Raw genomic sequence first — 20606 nt, 5'->3', positions numbered from 1 at the left:
TCCACTTGCCACATAACTTGCCACATCACCTGCCACAAGTTGTGGATTGTCCACTTGCCACGTCACTTGCCACGTCCCCTGCCACAAGTGGATTGTCCACTTGCCACGTCCCCTGCCACAAGTGGATTGTCCACTTGCCACGTCACTTACCACGTCACCTGCCACAAGTTATGGATTGTCCACTTGCCACGTCACATGCCAGTCACCTGCCACAAGTTGTGGATTTTCCAATTGCCACGTCACCTGCCAGGTCACTTGCCACGTCACCTGCCAGGTCACTTGCCACGTCACCTGCCACAAGTTGTGGATTGTCCACTTTCCACGTCACTTGCCACTTCACCTGCCACGTCACTTGCCACAAGTTGTGGATTGTCCACTTGCCACCTGCCATGTCACTTGCCACAAGTTGTGGATTGTCCACTTGCCACGTCACTTGCCACCTGCCATGTCACTTGCCACAAGTTGTGGATTATCCACTTGCAATTGCAATTGTTTAAAATATTTTTCTAATGGTTTTTCATCATTTGCAATCATTTTTGAGATTTTTAATGTAAAAAAAAAGGTCACCTTTAAAAATGCTTATAAACGAAAACGTGGCAAAACGCGGTAGCGGCGTTTTGCCGCGTTTTACCGCGTTTTGCGTCTGAAACGTGGAAACTTTTGCGTCTGAACCCATTTTTTTGCTTCTGGAAAAACAAGGTTAAACGCAACTGCATAAAAACGGCAAAAAACTAGACTGTGTGCATGGACACATAGGATAACATTGAATGAGTTCAGGAGCAGTTGAAAAAAGTGTCCAAATGCATCTGAACACGTGTTTAACTGCGTCTCGTGTGCATGAGGCCTTATAGTGGAGGTCAGGAAATGCTGTAAACACACTAGGCTGGTAGCATTCTGCTTTAAATACTCGATAATTATCAAAACAAGTACGGTACCCCTTGTTAACTTATTTAAGAAAGCTACATGCACAAGTGAGAATAAAGCATATGTGTAGAAAGTGTACTTTTCCTTTAACCAAAACCTCTTATTCACTGTAAAATGCAGAACTGCTCGTATTAAATCTGCAGACCTGTTATAGATGCCCCACATATGTATTGTTTTGTTTTTCTACATTTTCAAAAGCATCTATTTTTATTAAAATCATTTGAACAGTACAAAGACATGAAAAAAAGGATAAGTACTGTAATCTGTGGCTTACATGACTTGATGTACATACAATCACCATTTAACAGAGTGTATACAATCCCATACAATATGAGTGTGCACTAGACACCCTATGCTAATATATATGGATTTGTATTGATTGTAACGTAAAAATATGTGACTAAAAAAGTACCACCAGCCTCCGAGTTTAAAATTCTGTTCAATAACCATATTGGTTAGCAGTGTGTAGAGAAAGATAAGAAAAGAAAAGTTATATTGAGGAGAGTGGAGGAACAAAGGAACATAAAAGATAAAAAGTGGAGGTGAAATCTATATTGAGCTTTCCTATACCCTTGGACACGGTCTGATAAAAAAACAAAAAAAAAAGAAATAAAAAATATCTCAAGATTTTTATACAAGGTGGCGGCCCTCACTAATGAACAATATTTCCATTTTTTTGTTTTTTGTTTTGTGTTCCGAAATAGGGCCAAACTTGGCTATGGTCTTCTCTCTGGACAGTACTCCAAACCTCCAGCAAAATGTGAAATCATAGAACAAGTGATGAAGGAAGAACACAAGGTATTTTATGTGAGAACGGTAGTTGACATGATGTTCAGGAGAGTGGAAAATGTTGCACCATGTTATCATAGAGGCAGAGAGCATCTTTTATGTTTGTAACTATTTGCCCCTTGGAACCCATTCAGAGCTTTCCAGTGTAGTGTGTTGATGGAACACAGATGTTCGCATTCACTTTACCTGCATTAGACCGTTGCTGCGCCAGTCATTGTCAATGGCACCCCAAAGCATTAAATCAATGTATTTCAGACTACTATGTGTTGTAGTGCCCTGTGGTATTATAATGGAGCATGTTTCATTTTAGTTTATTCTGCTGTGTTGGCAGCTCATTCAGTTAAATAGTCTTAACCCAATATGTGCCATGTCCACTGCAAGGGTAGATTTTGTCTAATTTCCAGAGTTCAGCTTTCAGAAGATTGTGCAATCAGATGCCTGTGACTAAATTTACAGATGGGGTTTAAAGTATATGTCTAGATGTCTAGTACTGGATTGCAGTAAAACCTGATAGAGGTTCTAACTCTTTCCCACTCTATTTAAAAAAGTTTTGGTAGGACATACTCCATTAATGAGTGTGTTTTGTGAGTGGGTATAGCATTTGGCAGTTTAGTGGTAATTATCAAAATGACACACTAAAATACGTTTTTGTTTTGGCCAAAAGCTTTTTTTGGCCATACTTACACTATACCATGCTATGTGGGTCATAGGAGTCCGTTAATTACTGGCTATTGCCCATTGTTAGCTGACATGACAGAGCAGCTCCAGGCACTGGAAGGATCCCGTCCATATTCTCAGGATCCACCCAGCTACCTTATTGACAGATGGTTCTGGCTCTCATCTCGGTGCTGGAGCCAAAGCCAGCTGTGCCAGCCCCCTCACGAGTTCAGTGCTCCTACTGAGTGCAGGAGGAGCAGAGAGTGAATGTCAATGCTCACCACTCTTAGCATACTTAATCACACCAATGCTGCAACACAGAGGTGAGTGAGGATGTTTGTTTTTATACACCCCAAGCTTCTCCTTTTCAGGTCCTTTCATTTGACGCCCGCGATCCGCTTGCTTAGCAGGGATCTGTACGATAATTTCCGATGAGCAGGCCGGTGACAGGTCCGTGCATAAGTGGAGTGGACACGGACACAGCCCACTCTCCTCTATGGGCGGTCCGATGTAAATGGCCCACCTGTCCCTTTAAATGCAACTGCCATCTGTGAACAGATTTGCATCTGTCAATTTTTTGTGAATCGGATTGGATGTAGGCGAGTGTAAATGGACACAAGTCTGGTTTACACCCACAGCTCCATTGAGGACCGATTGAGCCTGCCTGAAAAACGGACAGGTGTACCTCATCGAAGTGTTTGTGTGAAAGGGGTCTTAAAGTAGTTGTAAACGATCTCTCTCAAAAAAAAAAAACCCTGCAAGACAAAGGCATAATGAGCTAGTATGCATTGCGTACTAGCTCATTATGAAATGCTTACCTTAGATCGAAGCTGTTGCAGCGGTCCCCGTACTTGGCTGTGACGGGAGACATGTTTATGGAAGTTATTTCCGGGTTCACGGGCTTTGCCACTGTTATTGGCTGGAGCCACGATGATGTCACACCTGGGTGTGGGAGCCGCGGGTCACGGCACAGCTCCTGAAGAAATGGCACGAGCGAGCCATAAACGTGCCTAAACAAAGCACGTTTAGGAGATATTCATGGTACCTACAGGGAAGCCTTGTTATAGGCTTACCTGTAGGTAAAAGTGGTAGTACAGGCTTTACCACTTGCATGTCAAAAGTACAGCATTGCTGTTTGAATGTGTCAGCTATACCATAGTCGTCATGCAGCTGCAATCATATATATTAGGAAGATGAAGCTTGGCCTTAATCCACATTTCATTGGCAAAAACTTGCTTAGTGAAGTGTTTCTAGGACGATCAGTGAAAACTAGCCTGGAGAATCCTGGCAATATTAGGAATGTTCCATCTTGCCACATTGCTAATTGATTTGTGCAGATCTCTGAGGGGGAGTTGTTGGTGCCCATAGGAATGAGCTTCATTATAGTGTAAGAGACTCGATATGCATGCTTCAAGAAGCTTCTCGGTCTGAGAAAAAAGTCTCCAGGAATGATCTTTCACAGAACGGGGTGGGTAAGATTTCTTGGCAGCAGGAAGATAAACAAAAATAGCCTTTCTTCTCTCTGGTTTCATTAATGCATAGGTGGCTTATTTTATTATAACATTTTCCTTTCTTTGGGTTTGTGTCACGCCGTCCCATTTTCCCTGTTAGGTGCTGTTAAATTATTTTCCTGCGCGTAACCTCTAAATTTTTTAAATCACTGTTTGCTCTTTTCACATAACGAGAGGCCATTCTAGGACACAGTTGGTGAGTGATATGCCTTGCATTCCCCTTCTTCCTCCCTCAATGTGCTATTAATGTCTTTAGTATTGATAACACAACTGTGTTCTGTAAAAGGCAGGGAAAGTTCATTTAACCTGTTCATTTCCAGAGCAACTGCAGCTAACACAGATTCATAATCTTCACCTTTTACCCGCATTAGAGGAGCATGCATGAGGAGTTCTTATCAGAGATCCATACACTTTATTGCTGCTGTTTATATAGTGCTTTACATACTGTACCATTACATTTAGTACCATTGCATACCATTTATATACATAACTTTACATTACTATATTTACTTTGCATACATTATTTACTTTACATACATTTAGATTGTAAGCCCCCAAGGAGCTTACAATCTAATATGTAGACAGAAGCCACCTAACCTAGCAGCATGAAACAAACAGGAGGACTAGGGGTTGGGACTTGAAGGGGTTGGGACTAATGAAGCAGGCAGGTGTAAAAAGTTTAAATTTATTGGAAGTCAGTGATAAGTTAAATGAGGGTAACCTAGCAGCATGTCTTTGGTGTGTGGGAGGAAACTGGAGTACCCAGAGGAAAATCATGCAAGCACAAGGAGAAGACACAAGCTCCATGCATTTATTCCCCTGGCCAGGATTTAAATTGAGGACCCCAGTGCTGCAAGACTGATGTTTAAAGCGGGAGTAAACCCCCTGACATTTTTTCTTTCCAGACCTGTAAGGTAAAAGGCATAACGAGCTTGTATGCACCGCATACTAGCTCATTATGAAATACCTTAGAAGGAGGCCCCTACATCTCACCCGATCCATGGTGAGGGAGCTGACATGTTCCCTCGGCGTGTCTTCTGGGTATCGCGGCTCCGGCGCTGCGAGTGGCCAGAGCCGCGATATTGTCACTCCCATGCATGCACGTGGGAGATTTCTTTCTGCCAGGGTCTGGCGTCTGCCAGGCTTTCAGCCGAGAATCCCCTGTGCCCATGCGCTGCTGCAGTCAGAGGCTTATTGCGAGGGGAATATCTCCTAAACCATACAGGTTTATTCAATATTTTTTTTTACCTACAGGTAAGCCTTATTATAGGCTTACCTGTAGGTAAAAGTTACAAAAAAAGACTATACAACTGCTTTAAAGCTGGGTACGCGCTATACAAATTTTGTCCATTTCCTGAGGAACTTGATGAAATTCCCTACATGGGTTGCCCTGTTGGTCTGCCCAACATCCTTTGATTGAAAAAGAGTTGAAAATTGCCAGCAAAACCTCTGCATCCAATCAGATGCAGCCGCTGTTGCAGTATTCTGACAGTTGCCGGCTGCAGCTGTTACAATACAATATCTACAGTGGCAAGATTCTTCCATCTGTATAGTGTGCATGGGTGGAATCTGTTAGATAATTTTTGTTTGTGTGTGCATTCTATGCATTAAGATAAAAAACCTTCTGTGTGCAGCTGCCCCCCTAATGATTACCTGAGCACCATCTTGATCCAGGGATGTTGCATGAGCGTCTTGGCTGTCCAGGACTCTCCCTCCTCATTGGCTGAGACAGCATTGGGGCGCCATTGGCTCCCGCTGCTGTCAGTGAGCCAATGAGGAGAGAGAGGAGGTGCAGCGGAGCCGCAGCTCCGTGTCTGAATGGACACAGAGGAGCCTCTCGGCTTGGGCGCCCCCATAGCAAGCTGTTTGCTGTGGTGGCACTCGGCAGGAGGGAGGGGCCAGGAGTACCTGCAAGGAACCCGAGAAAAGGAGGATCTGGGTTGCACAGGTAAGTATAACTTGTTTGTTATTTTTAAACTAAAAAAAACGAGACTTTAGTATCACTTTAAGAAATTGGCTTTATGCGTAATTCTCCAATCTGTTCTCTAACAACACAGCGACAGAATAAGACCTCATGCACACAGGGAGCCATACAGTGAGCCAGAACCCACTGCTGCCCATTGAGATGACTTGAAGATGCAGCTTATATGGTTATGCACTGGGGGTTGCGTAAAGCACCTGCATGTGCACAGACGTTTGCTTCCAATGCTCACTATCTTTATAGAGCATGCATCCACGTGGGTGCTTTATACAACCCCTAGTGTATAACTGCATGCAGCCACAACTTGTAATTGATCTCAATGTGCGATTGTATGTGGCAACAGTGGGTCTGGGCAAAGTGATTATGCAGGCTCTGCACACTGTACTCTCCTGTACGGCCATGTGCATAAAGCCTAAATTGCTTAAAAACTGTCACATATACTTTGATAAATGAGAGGCAGCTGGATTTAAATCTAATTGTAATCTCTCCATGTGGCTTATCTGTAAAAATGAATTAGAAGGCAGTGGCAAGTGGTGTTCACAGCATGCAGCCAAATTCCTGTAGTCACTTCTTAGGGGTAGATTAGATCATAAAAGGTATTGTCTTGTTGCTGGCAAATGTTCAGTCAATAGAGTTTTTCTGTAGATTCTTTGAATTTGAAATGCATTATTTCCACTTAGAATGCTATGCTTTTGCTTTATTTTTGTTTTGTTTAGATAGATAAGCTGCAACCATTTGTATGTTTAGAATATCCAAACCTAAAAATGTGTTTATTGTCAGCCTGTCCACCTAGTCTGTGATAGGGATAATTTCCTATTAAGACCCCATGCACACAGGGTGTTTTTACAGCTGCTTTTACCAGTGTTCGAGTTTTTTTTTTTTTTCAGCAACTTAAAAACGCCTCTCCATGTTATTCTATATGTCCATGCACACATAAGCTTTTAGGAGCTGTAAGTGGCATAGGTGTTTTCAAGCTGCAAAAAAAAACCCCCCAGGGCCAGTGCCTTCTGAAGACCAGCATTACAGCTGTAAAAACGTCTGATGCTGCTAAACGCTGGTTACAGTGTCAAAATCAATGGTTCCCTTTGAGAGCTTTCTTAACTGATCCAACTTTCAGCCCATTGATTTAAATGGAAGACGGAACATCATGATCCGACTTGTGGCATGCGACTTGTGCTCTGAGGATCTTGAAGGGGAACCCCACGCTAAAATAAAATAAAAATAGGACACAGGCCCCCACCCCCAAGATCATACCAGACCCTTCAGTCTGGTATGGATTTTGAGGGTAAACCCCACACCAAAAAAAAAAAAAGAATGGCGTAAAGTCCCCCCCAAAATCCATACCAGACCCCTTTCTGAGCATGCAGCCTGGCAGATCAGAAAAGAGAGACAGACGAGCGGGTGGGTACCTCCCCTGGGTCATACCAGGCCACACTCACTCAACATGGGTGGAGTGGGTGCTTTGGGGCAAGGGGGCTCTGCGCCCCCCACCCCAAAGCACCTTGTCCTAATTTTTAAGGGGGCAAGGGTCTCTTCTCGACAACCCTGGGCGGTGGTTGTGGGGGTCTTGCGGGCAGGGGGCTTATCGGAATCTGAAAGCCCCCTTTAATAGATCCTGCCCCCCCGCCATGTGAATGAATATGGGGGGGGGTACATTGTACTCCTACTCATTCACCCCAAAAAAAGGCAGTGTAGTATAAATAAAAGCAAGAGACGAGTTTGACAAGTCCTTCAACGTACCTTCTTCCTCCAGTCTTCTGCATCCGGTGGTGTGTTTTTCCCCTGGTCTTCTTCCTCTGGTCTTCTCCCTCCGCTGCTATATTTTCTCCACAGCTCCTGTCTTCTCTGACCCTGTCCTCATCTGACGCTGACTCCCATCGTTGTGCCAGCTCCATCCTCTGCCGGTTCTTCTATAGACATGGGGCGTGGCCATCAGTGAGACCCCACCCCTTACAAAGCCATGTTCCGTCACAAGGCATGGGGTTTCCCCTCAAAATTCATACCAGATGGAAGGAAAATATAGGTTTTTATATATACAGCATTTCTTAATCAGTTACTTTTTTTATTTAGAATAATGTCTTCCAAATATTATTAGTTTACATTTCCATCCAACTGGTGACACCGTAACTCTTCTCTCTATAAAAGTTATGTGCAGCACAGGGATGCTGTCATTGCTACTTTTATATGGTAATATCTGGATCTGCCAAAACTTTCGGTGCACATAAAAAGGAATTTATTTAAATACATTTTTTGTGGTCACAGTTCAGCTTTAGGTGCTATGAAAATGTTCTTTTGTTTGTTGAAATACTGGTTAATAGAAAAAGAGCAAGCTGGAAAAATAGGGGGCAAATAGTGGTACTGCGACCCAATATAAATACTGGTGTTATATTTTTGATCTGAAATCCTTTTTTATATCTATTCAGTTTTTCTGTGTTGCTGAGTTTATTTTTTATGCATGGATATAGCATTAGTACCGATTTGCTAGTATCACTTTATATTTTAGAACTGTAAGAGAACATGTAAATGAAGAATATGTAGGCACAAAATGTTTTGTGTAGGTCCTTTGGGAGATGAATCAATAAAACATTATACAATATAAAATGTTGACCACATAGCAATTATCCATGAATCGTGAATTTTTTTTTTATTGGAAAACCAACTTTATTGAAAAGTATATGCATGGTACATACATTAGTAAAAGAAATCTTGACATAAACAACAGTACATACATCGTCACATTGAATAACTTGCTTAGCATAGGACCATATATTAGCTGGGGGTAGCACTAAGGCTTCTCCATTATAAAGCCTAGGGACTATAAATTCAGTCATTATACATCAGGAAGAAGGTAGAAAATCAAGTGTACGTTTCACCGTCCATCAACCATCTGCCCCACACCTTCTCATACTTAAGGGGACATCCTCTATGTGCATAGATCAGTTTCTTATATGGGAGAGTGTTGTTAATCTCTTTTTTCCAACCCTGTAGCACAGGAGGTAAGCCCTGCATCCATGTGTGGGCCACTGCCTTTCTAGCCAAGAATAGTGTCTCATCTAGAAAGGTGCCCAGGGATTTGTCAATGTCTGAGTCCAGCAGTAGTCCAAGCAGGCACAGTTTTGGCTCTAGGGTGACAGGTTAAGCAATTAATTCATGGAGAAAATGTATCATGTGTGTCCAGTATGGTTGAATAACTGGGCAGGTCCATATTAGGTGATAGAACGAGCCTGGGTTTTGATCACATGGGCAGCACCCTGGGTTTGAAGCGAACTATCCACTGGGGTGTCAGATATGTGCTGTGGATAATATATAGTTGCGTGAGGCAGTCTGATAACCTGGGGTAAACCTTTTTGGCGTCCTCCAAGATCTCATCCCAGTCCTCATCCTCGATTGTTCCAACCTCTGTCTCCCATCTAGTCTTGGCTGCATAGGCTAGAGCTGTGGTGCTAGGGAAGCGGATTCCAGAGTAGAGGGTGGGGATTAGTTTAGATGGCTCTGTACCTAGTACTGTTTCCACTATAGAAGGGGTGCTTAAGGAGGGGTTTGAGAACTGGGTTTGTACAGCATGGCGGAGTTGAAGATACCTAAATCGGAGGTGGTTAGGGAGAGTGAATTCGGTCTTTAGTGCCTGGAACGTTTTGTTTCCCGTGGGGGTTATAATCTGGTATGTGTACATTATCCCATGTTTTATCCATACAGCAGGGTCTGGAATGGCCAATAATTAAAGTAGTTACGTGTTAAACCACAGAGGGGTGTGGGAGTGGATCTGTGGGGCTTTAAGTTTCCGCAATGCTGTTTTCCATATTCGTCGGTGGTGTGTCAAAATATCGTCTTTGTGTTGAGGGGGTCGTCTTATTGATGGGTCTCTGAGTACTGTCTGGAGTGGAGTATGGGCTGGGTTGTCTGGACTCGCACAAAGCAAAGATTGGTATCTCGGGAGTTTGTTTTTGCCAAAGTAATAAAAGTGGGTCAGTTGGGAGGCAAGGTAGTATTCTTTGAACTCTGGGAAAGCTGCACCGCCGACTGTCACTGGGCTCTTCAATACTATCCAAGATAGTTTGTCTGCTGTGGCACCATATGAACAAATTCAGAATGGAGTCGATTGTTTTGAAATTTTTTTGCGGTATGAGGTATAAGGGAGCATGCCACATGAGGTAAAGTATCTTGGGGAGGAGTATCATTTTAACCAGACTGATGCGCCCCATAACACCCAGGGGTAGTCTGGCCCATGTCTGTGTCTTGGTCTTGATCAGGTTATATAGTGGTTCAATGTTCAGAGATATGTAGTCTGTGAGTGATTTGGTAACCTTCACTCCAAGTTACTTAATTAGGCATACTCTAGGGAGGGCCGGGGTGGAGGGGGGATGGTACGTGGATGGAGAGGGGAAGTGGTCAATGGGTAAGATTTGGAATTTGGACCAATTAATTCTTAGACCTGAGTGGCTACCAATACATTCTATGGACTGTAGAGCTGTAGCTAGGGAGGATCCTGAGTCTGCTAGGTCTAGGATTGTGTCATCAGCATACATTCCTATCTTTTCTTCTAAGTTCCCTTTCTTTAGGCCTCAGATATTAGCGTCTGCACGGATTGAAATGGCCAACTGCCAGCGCGTACATCAAGGGGGAGAGGGGGTAGCCCTGTCGAGTCTCCCTCTCTAGAGGGAATTGTTAGGATAACCATTCGTTGACAAATACCCGTGCTCTCGGAGATTGGTACAGGAGTTGAACCCATTGAATAAGGTTGGGGCCAAATCCAATAGGTAGTTCGATTCTATGGAATCTAAGGCCTTGGCGGCATCCAAGGCCGCCACTACCCTCATGCCAATTTCGTCATGGGACCCTTGTATGTTCATGAACAGGTGTAGAATATTCATGGCAGTGTTTTTCCCGGGCATGAAACCTGTTTGGTCGGAATGGATCAATGAAAGGATGACCTGATTCAGGCGGGAGGCTAGGATCTTAGAATCATGATACATTTTTAAAGGTAAAACAACCCCTACATTGCATTAGTAGTCAAATTCCTATCCTCTCAGTATTTATTTATAGCACAGTAAGTTGGAAGTGCTCAAATGTCTTGATAATCTGATGCCGTTATGTTGACATTCGCAACACAATTTTCCTTTGGAAAAAAAAATACTTATTCTTGCAGCAAAAAAAAAAAAATGGTGCAAAGACCCAACAGATTTCACCAAATGCCATGGCTTCATCAGGGAAAATACCACAATAAAGTGCTGCTCTGTGTGGGGCATGGGATTTACAAAGGTATCAACTTTGCATATTAGAACTGTTATGTAGTCTAAAGCTTGGCCATACATTATACAATATTCTTATATAATTCCCTTTAGATTTATATTCAACTATGTAGTGTAAGGGCCTGCCTGATTGCTAACCAATTGAAAGTGTTTACCGTATGAAAAAAAAAGAAAGTGTTTAAGTTTGACCTAGTATTTATATGGTTTTGGTAAATCTAAAGAAAAATTGTACAAGAAAATTGTATATTGTTATCATTATACAGGATTTATATAGCACCAACAGTTTACGCAGCGCTTTACAATGTAAAGGGGGACAGTAAGGTTATAATATAGTTCAATACAGAATGAGTAGGAGGCCCTAAGGGAAGGTGAGGTGGCACAAAAGGTAATAGCTGCGGGGGATGATCTGATGGAGGTGACTCAAGTAAAGTTCTTAGGGGGAGGTGGGGTAGGCTTTCTTGAATAGGTGAGTTTTCAAGTATTGCCTAAAAGTTGACAGGGTAGGGGCTGACCGGACATACCGGGGCAGGGCGTTCCAGAGGATGGGAGGAGTCCTGGAGGCGAGCATGGCAGCAGGTAACAAGGGAGCTAGAGAGCAGGAGGTCTTGGGAGGAGCGGAGAAGACTATTTGGGTGATATCTGCAAATGTGGTTGGTGATGTAGCTGGGGGTGTTGTGGATGGCCTTGCATGTTGTGGTTAGTATTTTGAATTTTATAGAATGGGGTAGGGGAAGCCAGTGAAGAGATTGGCAGAGAGGGGCAGCAGTTACGGATCGGGAAGTAAGGTGTATTTGTCTAGCAGCAGTAAAGTCAGGAAATACCTAATGAGTCAATAAGTTGTTTTGTGGTGTAATTTATCAGAAATGGGCACATTTTGGAAATGTTGTGAAGGTTAAGGTAGCACGATTTAGCAAGTGATTGGATGTTGGCGCTGAAGGAGAGGTCAGAGTCTAGGATTACACCCAGCACCGTGGCATGTGGGGGAACCAATGGTTGTGCCATTGATCTCAATTGTAAAGACACGGGGAGGGGATCAGGGAGGAGGAAATATTACAAGCTCACTTTTAGAAAGATTGAGTTTGAGGAAGTGGTGTGACATCCATACTGATATGTCGCCCAGTATGTTTGTGATACGTAAGGAGATTGAGGGGGTGAGTTGAGGAGTGGAGAGATAGATCTGGAAGTTGTCTGCATAGAGGTGGTATTGGAAGCCATGGGAGGTTATCTACTGGCCCAGAGAAGAGGTATAGAAACAGAAAGAGGAAGAGGAACGGATGAGATGGTGCCATATGTGACACTGAAAGTGTGTTGAGATAGGTAAGAGGAGAACCAGGAAAGAGCAGTATTGTATTATTAATAATAAAAATTGTATTAGAACAATATTGTATTATGAAATAACAATATGGTATTATGTGCAATAATGTGACCAACAGTCCTACATTGTAATTGATGAAACAGAGCTATCTGAAATAAATCTGCTATAAAGGTGTACCACATCCCCAGAAGGATAGAAAAATGGAGAAACCCCCTAGAAGTGGGACTTTATAGGTACTACCATATTCACATACGTAGGAAAATATATAAAAAATTGTAATTGAGGACAGCCAGTGGTCACCCACAACCCAGGGCATTGGAGGGCACAGGAAAGTGCCATCTGGGGAGCAAGGGACAAGATAAGCAAAATAGCTTTTTATTGGCAACCAAGCTAAAAAAACATACATTATACCCTTGCAGTGGGGTTGAGTTGGGGGTGGGAAAGATGCAGTGCAAGGGTAATTTTTTTTTTTTTTTTCTAAATTTCCTCACATTTTAGCTTTGATTTTTTTACTTTCTGCTATGGTCTAATTTATTAATGTTTTTCTTTTTTTCTTTTTTCTTTTTTTTCTCTTCTATTTTTGTGCCTTATATTTTAAACCTCAGCCAAAGGGAATTACAACTCATATGTTCAAAGCACTAATGAGTAAAGACCATCCAGAATTCTCTTCAAATAGACAACAAGATGCACAAGAATTTTTCCTGCACCTTATTAATCTTGTAGAGGTATTTACAATGTTTTTCTTGAATTTACTTGTGGTGCATTCATTTCCTACATGTAGAAAAATATATGAAAATAATAAAAGTACTATCACCTTTAGAGCCGGTTCACACAGGGGCGACACGACTTCCAGGACGACTTTGTGAGGCAACTTGGAGACGTCTTGAACACGACTTAGACACGACCTGGGGCGACTTACAACACGACTTTAAGTCGCCCCAGGCCAGGCGACTTTTGCCGTGGCCAATCTGAATAAGGTCTGAAGGGGGAACTCCCCACCCCAAAGCACTTTGTCCCCATGTTGATGAGGACAAGGGCCTCTTCCCGACAACCCTGGCCGTTGGTTGTCGGGGTCTGCGGGCGGGGGGCTTATCGGAATCCGGGAGCCCCCTTTAATAAGGGGGCCCCCGGATACTGTCCCCCCACCCTATGTGAATGAGTATGGGGTACAATGTACCCCTACCCATTCACCTGTGAAAAAAAGTAAAAAAAAACACAACACAGGGTTAAAATAGTTCATTGCACAGCTCCGGGGGTCTTCTCGCCTGGCAAGAAGAACCGAAGAGGGGGACAAGACCCCCGAAGTCGGAAGAAGAGGGCGGCGGCGAAGAAGAAAGCCGGACTCCTCCGCTAGTAAAAGAGCTAGCAGAAGATAGCGGAGGAGCCCGGCTTTCTTCTTCACCGCCGCCCTCTTCTTCCGACTTCGGGGGTCTTGTCCCCCTCTTCGGTTCTTCTTGCCGGGCCACCGCTTCTTCTTCCAGCTCTTTTACTAGCGGTGGCCCGGTCTTCTGTCGCCACCGTCGCCGTCTTCCGTTCTTCTTCTTCTTCTGGAGATGTTGACTCGACGCTCTCTCCGGCCTCAATACCAGGAACGCGGTGCGCGGCGACTTATATAGGGACAAGGGGCGGGGTCACCGGTTGATGTCACATGGTGACCCCACCCCCCTTACGATGTCACAGTCCCAGCATCCTCCGGGACTGTGACATCGTAAGGGGCGGGGTCACCATGTGACATCAACCGGTGACCCCGCCCCTTGTCCCTATATAAGCCGCCGCTCACCGCGTTCCTGGCATTGAGGCCGGAGAGAGCGTCGAGTCAACATCTCTAGAAGAAGAAGAAGAACAGAAGGTGGCGATGGCGGCGACAGAAGACCGGGCCACCGCTAGTAAAAGAGCTGGAAGAAGAAGCGGTGGCCCGGCAAGAAGAACCGAAGAGGGGGACAAGACCCCCGAAGTAGGAAGAAGAGGGCGGCGGCGAAGAAGAAAGCCATGATCAGAAGATAGCGGAGTCCGGCGAGAAGACCCCCGAAGACGGAAGACCCCCGGAGCTGTGCAATAAACTATTTTAACCCTGTGTTGTGTTTTTTTTTTACTTTTTTTCACAGGTGAATGGGTAGGGGTACATTGTACCCCATACTCATTCACATAGGGTGGGGGGCCGGGATCTAGGGGCCCCCTTATTAAATGGGGCTCCTGGATTCTGATAAGCCCCCTGCCCGCAGACCCTGACAACCAACGGCCAGGGTTGTTGGGAAGAGGCCCTTGTCCTCATCAACATGGGGACAGGGTGCTTTGGGGGGTGCCCCCCCTTCCCCAAGGCACCCCCCGTGTTGAGGGCTCGCGGCCTGGTACGGCTCGGGGGGGAGGGGGAGCTCGCTCGTCCCCACCCCCTTTCCTGGCCGGCCGGGTAGTGTGCTCGGATAAGGGTCTGGTATGGATCTGGGGGGGACCCCCACGCCGTTTTTTCGGCGTAGGGGGTTCCCTTTAGAATCCATACCAGACCTAAGGGCCTGGTATGCTCTCGGAGGGGGAACCCACGCCAATTTTTTTTCATAAATTTGGCATGGAGTTCCCCCTTCAGAGCTAATAATTCTGTCAGAGTCGCCTCCATATAGACAGAGATCCAACTTGGAGGCGACCTCCATTGAAATCAATGGGTACCAGTCGCTTACAAGTCGGATTGAAGTAGTACAGGAACCTCTTCTGAAGTCGGAGCGACTTCAGTAGCGTGCATTAAGACGGATCTCATTCACTTACATTATTTTTAAATGTTGTCCGACCTGAGGCGACTAGGGGCGACCTCAAGTCGGATCTGAGTCGCCCTTGTGTGAACCGGCTCTCAGGGGGGGTGTAAAAAAATAAAAATAAATGTACAATAAATGCATTTGACTTGAAATTGAATATTTATGCATACTGCATTTTCCCAAGCCTGCTGTTTCTATATTTTGGTGGAGACTTCCTTCTTTCATATTGTGAATGACGATCCTTGCTTACAAGAGTGTTTAGAAGTGTTAATAAACATAATCTTACAGATGGTTCTATCATTGTCTGCTGATGAACTTAGTGGTTTTTAGTTCCTTTTCACTACCAATTTGTCCATTAAGTTTGTTTGTCTGAGTTGTATTTAGATGATGTGCTTATTTGCTTTATAGAGAAATAGCACAGGCTTGGAAAATCCCAGTGATGTCTTCAGGTTTTTGGTGGAAGAACGGACCCAATGTTGTCAGTCACGGAAAGTGCGTTACACAGAGAGAGTCGATCATATAATGCAATTACCTGTGGCAATGGAGGCTGCAACAAATAAAGGTAGGAAAACCATACATGGTTAATTTTCTTTTGAAGAAGGGTTCAGAAAAAGGAAGGATCTCCAGGATACTTTGTTTCAGCATGTTTATAATTTCTGAAGAAAATGGGGACATGCTTACACCTTTCATATTTGTGATAATTCAAAAATGGCAATTATTTTTCCTCAGATGAACTGATTGCTTATGATTTAAAAAGAAGAGAAGCAGAAAGTGCAAAAAGGCCGCCACCTGAACTTGTACGTGCCAAGATTCCCTTCAGTGCATGTCTTCAAGCCTTCACTGAGCCTGACAATGTGGATGACTTCTGGAGCAGTGCTCTCCAAGCCAAGTCGGCCGCTGTTAAGTGAGTCTTCACAACACAACCACATAAGCCACTAATGAATTTTGTTATCTTTTAGAGTGCTTAAAACTTTTAACATTTGGAATGCGTAAGAAAGATTAAAACACCCCTGTGAGGTTTTTATTGCAGTCTGTGTCCCCGCTAGAGAGTTGTTCATTGTTTCCAGAAGTGAGGGAAAATCCCAAATTTTGGGTTATCACCAGAACACGGAACACATTCCATTGGGGACGATTGTTCTTGTGACAACTGGCTGAGATGGGATTTCCCTCACGTTTTTTTCCTCTTACTTTCTATTGTATCTATGGAAACAAAGGAAACAAAGAGAAGTCTCCGCAGTAAGGTTGACTTGGTTTTTAACTATACGCTATCCAAAATTAACAAAAATCATATATATGATTTTCATAATATAGTGCTGTGAAAATGAAACCTAATCATTTAGTACAAGAGACTCCGTTCACTGATTTTGTATGGTATTTTTTTATTATAAACTGTATATGGACTTTTATGGGCTAAGTCCAACAAGGTGCATGCAACCTCATGGACTTATTAGTTTAATTTACAGTTTAGATTTTTACTGAGTGCTGGAAGTACAACTATAGCTATACATCCGGTGCTCCTGCACTGGAACTTCTGGTCACAGCAGTAGAGCCGTATGCAGCTGCTATGCCTGCCCATCCTTTCCTCCTGCAAAGTCACAGAGCACTTTATATTATGTGAATATATATATCTTACAAAAGACAAAAGTGAGGCACACCCCTCACATTTTTGTAAATAATTTATTATATCTTTTCATGCGACAACACTGAAGAAATGACACTTTGCTACAATATAAAGTAGTGAGTGTACAGCTTGTATAACAGTGTAAATGTGCTGTTCCCTTAAAATAACTCAACACATAGCCATTAATGTCTAAACCGCTGGCAAAAAAAGTGAGTACACCCCTAAGTGAAAATGTCCAAATTGGGGCCAAAGTGTCAATATTTTGTGTGGCCACTGTTATTTTCCAGTACTACCTTAACCCTCTTGGGCATGGAGTTCACCAGAGCTTCACAGGTTGCCACTGGAGCCCTCTTCCACTCCTCCATGATGACATCACGGAGCAGGGAGATGTTAGAGACCTTGTGCTCCTCCACCTTCTGTTTGGGGATGCCCCACAGATGCTCAGTAGGGTTTAGGTCTAGAGACATGCTTGGCCAGGCCATCACCTATACCCTTAACTTCTTTAGCAAGGCAGTGGTCATCTTGGAGGTGTGCTTGGTGTTGTTATCATGTTGGAATACTGCCCTGGGGCCCAGTCTCTGAAGGGAGGGGATCATGCTCTGCTTCAGTATGTCACAGTACATGTTGGCATTCATGGTTTCCTCAATGAACTGTAGCTCCCCAGTGCTGGCAGCACTCATACAGCCCCCGACCATGACACTCCCACCACCATGCTTGACTGTAGGCAAGACACACTTGTCTTTGTACTCCTCACCTGGTTACCACCCACACACACTTGACACTATCTAAACCAAATAAGTTTATCTTAGTCTCATCGGACGACAAGATATGGTTCCACTAATCCATGTCCTTATTCTGCTTGTCTTCAACAAAATGTTTGTGGGCTTTCTTTTGCATCATCTTTAGAAGAGGCTTCCTTCTGGGATGACAGCCATGCAGATCAATTTGATGCAGTGTGCGGCCTATGGTCTGAGCACTGACAGGCTGACCCCCACCCCTTCAACCTCTGCAGCAATGCTGGCAGCACTCATACGTCTATTTCCCAAAGAAAACCTCTGGATACGACACTGAGCACGTGCACTAAACTTCTTTGGTCGACCATGGCGAGGCCTGTTCTGAGTGGAACCTGTCTTGTTAAGTCACTGTTTGGTTTTGGCCACCGTGCTGCAGCTCATTTTCAGGGTCTTGGCAATCTTCTTATAGCCTATGCCATCTTTATGTAGAGCAACAATTCTTTTTTTTTTTCACATCTTCAGAGAGTTCTTTGCCATGTGGTGCTATGTTGAACTTCCAGTGACCAGTATGTGAGAGTGAGAGCGATAACACCAAATTTAATATGCCTGCTCCCCATTCACACCTGATACCTTTGTAACACTAACGGGTCACATGACACCGGAGAGGGAAAATGGCTAATTGGGCCCAATTTGGACATTTTCACTTAGTGGTGTACTCACTTTTGTTGCCAACGGTTTAGACATTAATGGCTGTGTGTTGAGTTATTTTGAGGGGATAGCAAATTGACACTGTTATACAAGCTGTACACTCACACTTTACATTGTATCAAAGTGTAATTTCTTCAGTGTTGTCACATGAAAACATATAATAAAATATTTACAAAAATATGAGCTGGTCGGCAAGCGGTTAAATAAGCGTATTTTAAATTGTAATTCTTTGGAAATGGCTTTTCCTATTGTCATATTTCTTTCTTCTTTTTTTATGTTTGGTTGTGTATATGTAAATACAAAAAAATTCCAATATAAAACTATTGTTAAAAAAAAAAAAGTATTTTATGGATGATTATCAAGTGAACGTTCTGTTGCTGAGGCCATCATTGTCAGGGTTTTTACTTTCTTTAGGGATTAATTGCTTGTCTTTTGTTTCTGGATTATTTATAAAAGACAGAGGTCTTATCTAGGCTGCCACCACTTCATAGCAGTATCTCTCATGTGCTGAGCTTCAAGTGTTCTGTGTGCTCTGATTGAAGACTGTCTAATCAAAAGACTTTCAGAGATGTTTGACTTGATGTATTTTAGGCTTCTATAACTTTTTCGATGACCCATGTTTTTGGCTGTCCGGTGAAGATAGAAGTAGAAAGTTCTTTGGTACCAAAAGTATTTTCAGAAAAAACAAAATTGTTGGTAAACTTTGTAGGCATGAATCATTTAGGAATGTATTTGATTTACTTATGTTTCTTATCTAGTACGTAAGGGAAAACTACCCTGTTTTGGACTTGCTTATACCTTAAGATGGCAACCACCCCAACCTATAATTAGCCTTTGCAGTAAGGTGCACATGGAAGGGCGACGCACATCACAAGCGAACAAAATTTTCTCAGAAGCCTTACCAGCTAGCCTGCAAACAAACCAAATTGACCTTGTCTAATAATTCACATTAAAAAACAGAAGATTTAATTTCACACATTTGCAAATATATGTGGGACCTGCAGTGCCAATGTCAAGACTCTTCTGTATACTACAGTCCTAACTCAAAATAGTTCTGAGAGTCTCCAAGTTGGAGCATATATAGCAGCGGATAAATTAATGGCAGGTTTGCATGAAGGGAGCCCACTCCTGCATAAAGGCATAGGGACACACTGGACTCCCAGCAAGCGCACAGTATATATTAAAATGGCAACCACACCAATTTATAACTAGACTTTGCAGTAAGGTGCACATGGAAGGGCAATGCACATCACAAGCAAACAAAAATTTCCCAGCTCCTCTGGAGCCTTGACATGGGCATTCCAGCTAACACATTTGCAGATGTGTGCAACGAAACCCTCCATTTTTTAACGTGAATTGTTGGACACAGTCAATTTGATTTGTTTGCAGGCTAACTGGTAAGTGTACTGGGATTTTTTTATTTGCTTACTTATAACTTACACTCATTTGGAAATCTGGATTGTCACATACATTTCTGCTGTCATCCACTGCTGGTCAGTCCTGCAAAAAACGTAATCTCTAGCAATCGCGTAACTAGAACTCACAGGGCCCCACAGCAAACTAGAAGCCCCCTCGCCATACAGAAAAAAACATGATTGAATAACACTCAATTATCACGGTCATGTAGCACAAGCCCTATGGGAGCTTCTCTGCCTTTTGGCTAAGATCAAGTGTAGTACCTGTTCTCATCAGTTGCCAGAGGAGGCACTGCGCTACCCCCTATAGAGAGGGGTGGCAGGCAACTCCAATGGTGTCATTAGCACCTGAAAGGACAGTTTTGGTAGGGTTCACGCCGTGCTGCCCGATAGATACTGGGGGCTGGTGAATGTCCGAGTCTGAGCCATCCAGAAGGGTGCTCCTGGTGAGGATGGGTGCTGCATCGGGTCTGACCCAGAGGGTCAGGACCCTGGCCTTCTGGCCTAGATTGCGGTAGCTCTAGCTCCAGACAGTTTTTTGGGAGAGAACCCTTGCTCGCCTACATCACTGGGTTGGAGCGGTTAGTACTTCCTGAATATAATTAGGTAGGAGTGATGGGAGCGAGGGTTGAGCTTGTTGAGGTCCAGGCTCTACCCAAGCTTCCAGAACTTCAGGCCTTCCTGCCTGGGGTTGGGGCTGCTGTGGTCTAGGGTGTTGATCAGGGTTAGTCCTGAAAGCCTATGGTGTATGTGCCCCTGGGGTGGCAGTCCAGGGGTGCCTGAAGATCACTGTGAGTGAGGATCACTTTGATTTAAGGCACCATGGTCACTGCACCATTACACGCTTTTTTAGCACCTGCCTCCTGGGCCAGGCCTTTTGGCTGGGGCCGGGAGAATTTTTTACTCCTGACCAGAGGGCCTGGCCATTGTATTGCACAATGGCCACCTTTTCACGCTC

At 43.8% G+C, this 20606-nt stretch overlaps 1 protein-coding gene and 1 pseudogene across 1 annotated transcript in view; both read left to right on the top strand.

The window, feature by feature from the left end:
- Window positions 1–20606, top strand: part of USP13 (ubiquitin specific peptidase 13) — a 128832-nt gene that overhangs the window by 77058 nt on the left and 31168 nt on the right. Inside the window, exons 10-13 of the mRNA XM_077487918.1 lie at window positions 1629–1722; window positions 13032–13151; window positions 15579–15732; window positions 15900–16074. Of these exons, the coding sequence (XP_077344044.1) occupies window positions 1629–1722; window positions 13032–13151; window positions 15579–15732; window positions 15900–16074 (543 nt within the window). The remainder of the gene's footprint in view (window positions 1–1628; window positions 1723–13031; window positions 13152–15578; window positions 15733–15899; window positions 16075–20606) is intronic.
- LOC143990648 (U2 spliceosomal RNA) lies at window positions 19874–19981 on the top strand (annotated as a pseudogene).

The sequence above is a fragment of the Lithobates pipiens genome, unplaced genomic scaffold, assembly GCF_037356315.1.
Source record: "Lithobates pipiens isolate NorthernLeopardFrog02 unplaced genomic scaffold, aLitPip1_a1.2 Scaffold_18, whole genome shotgun sequence".
Lineage (NCBI taxonomy): Eukaryota > Metazoa > Chordata > Amphibia > Anura > Ranidae > Lithobates > Lithobates pipiens.
This window is presented reverse-complemented; position numbering and strand designations above follow the sequence as displayed.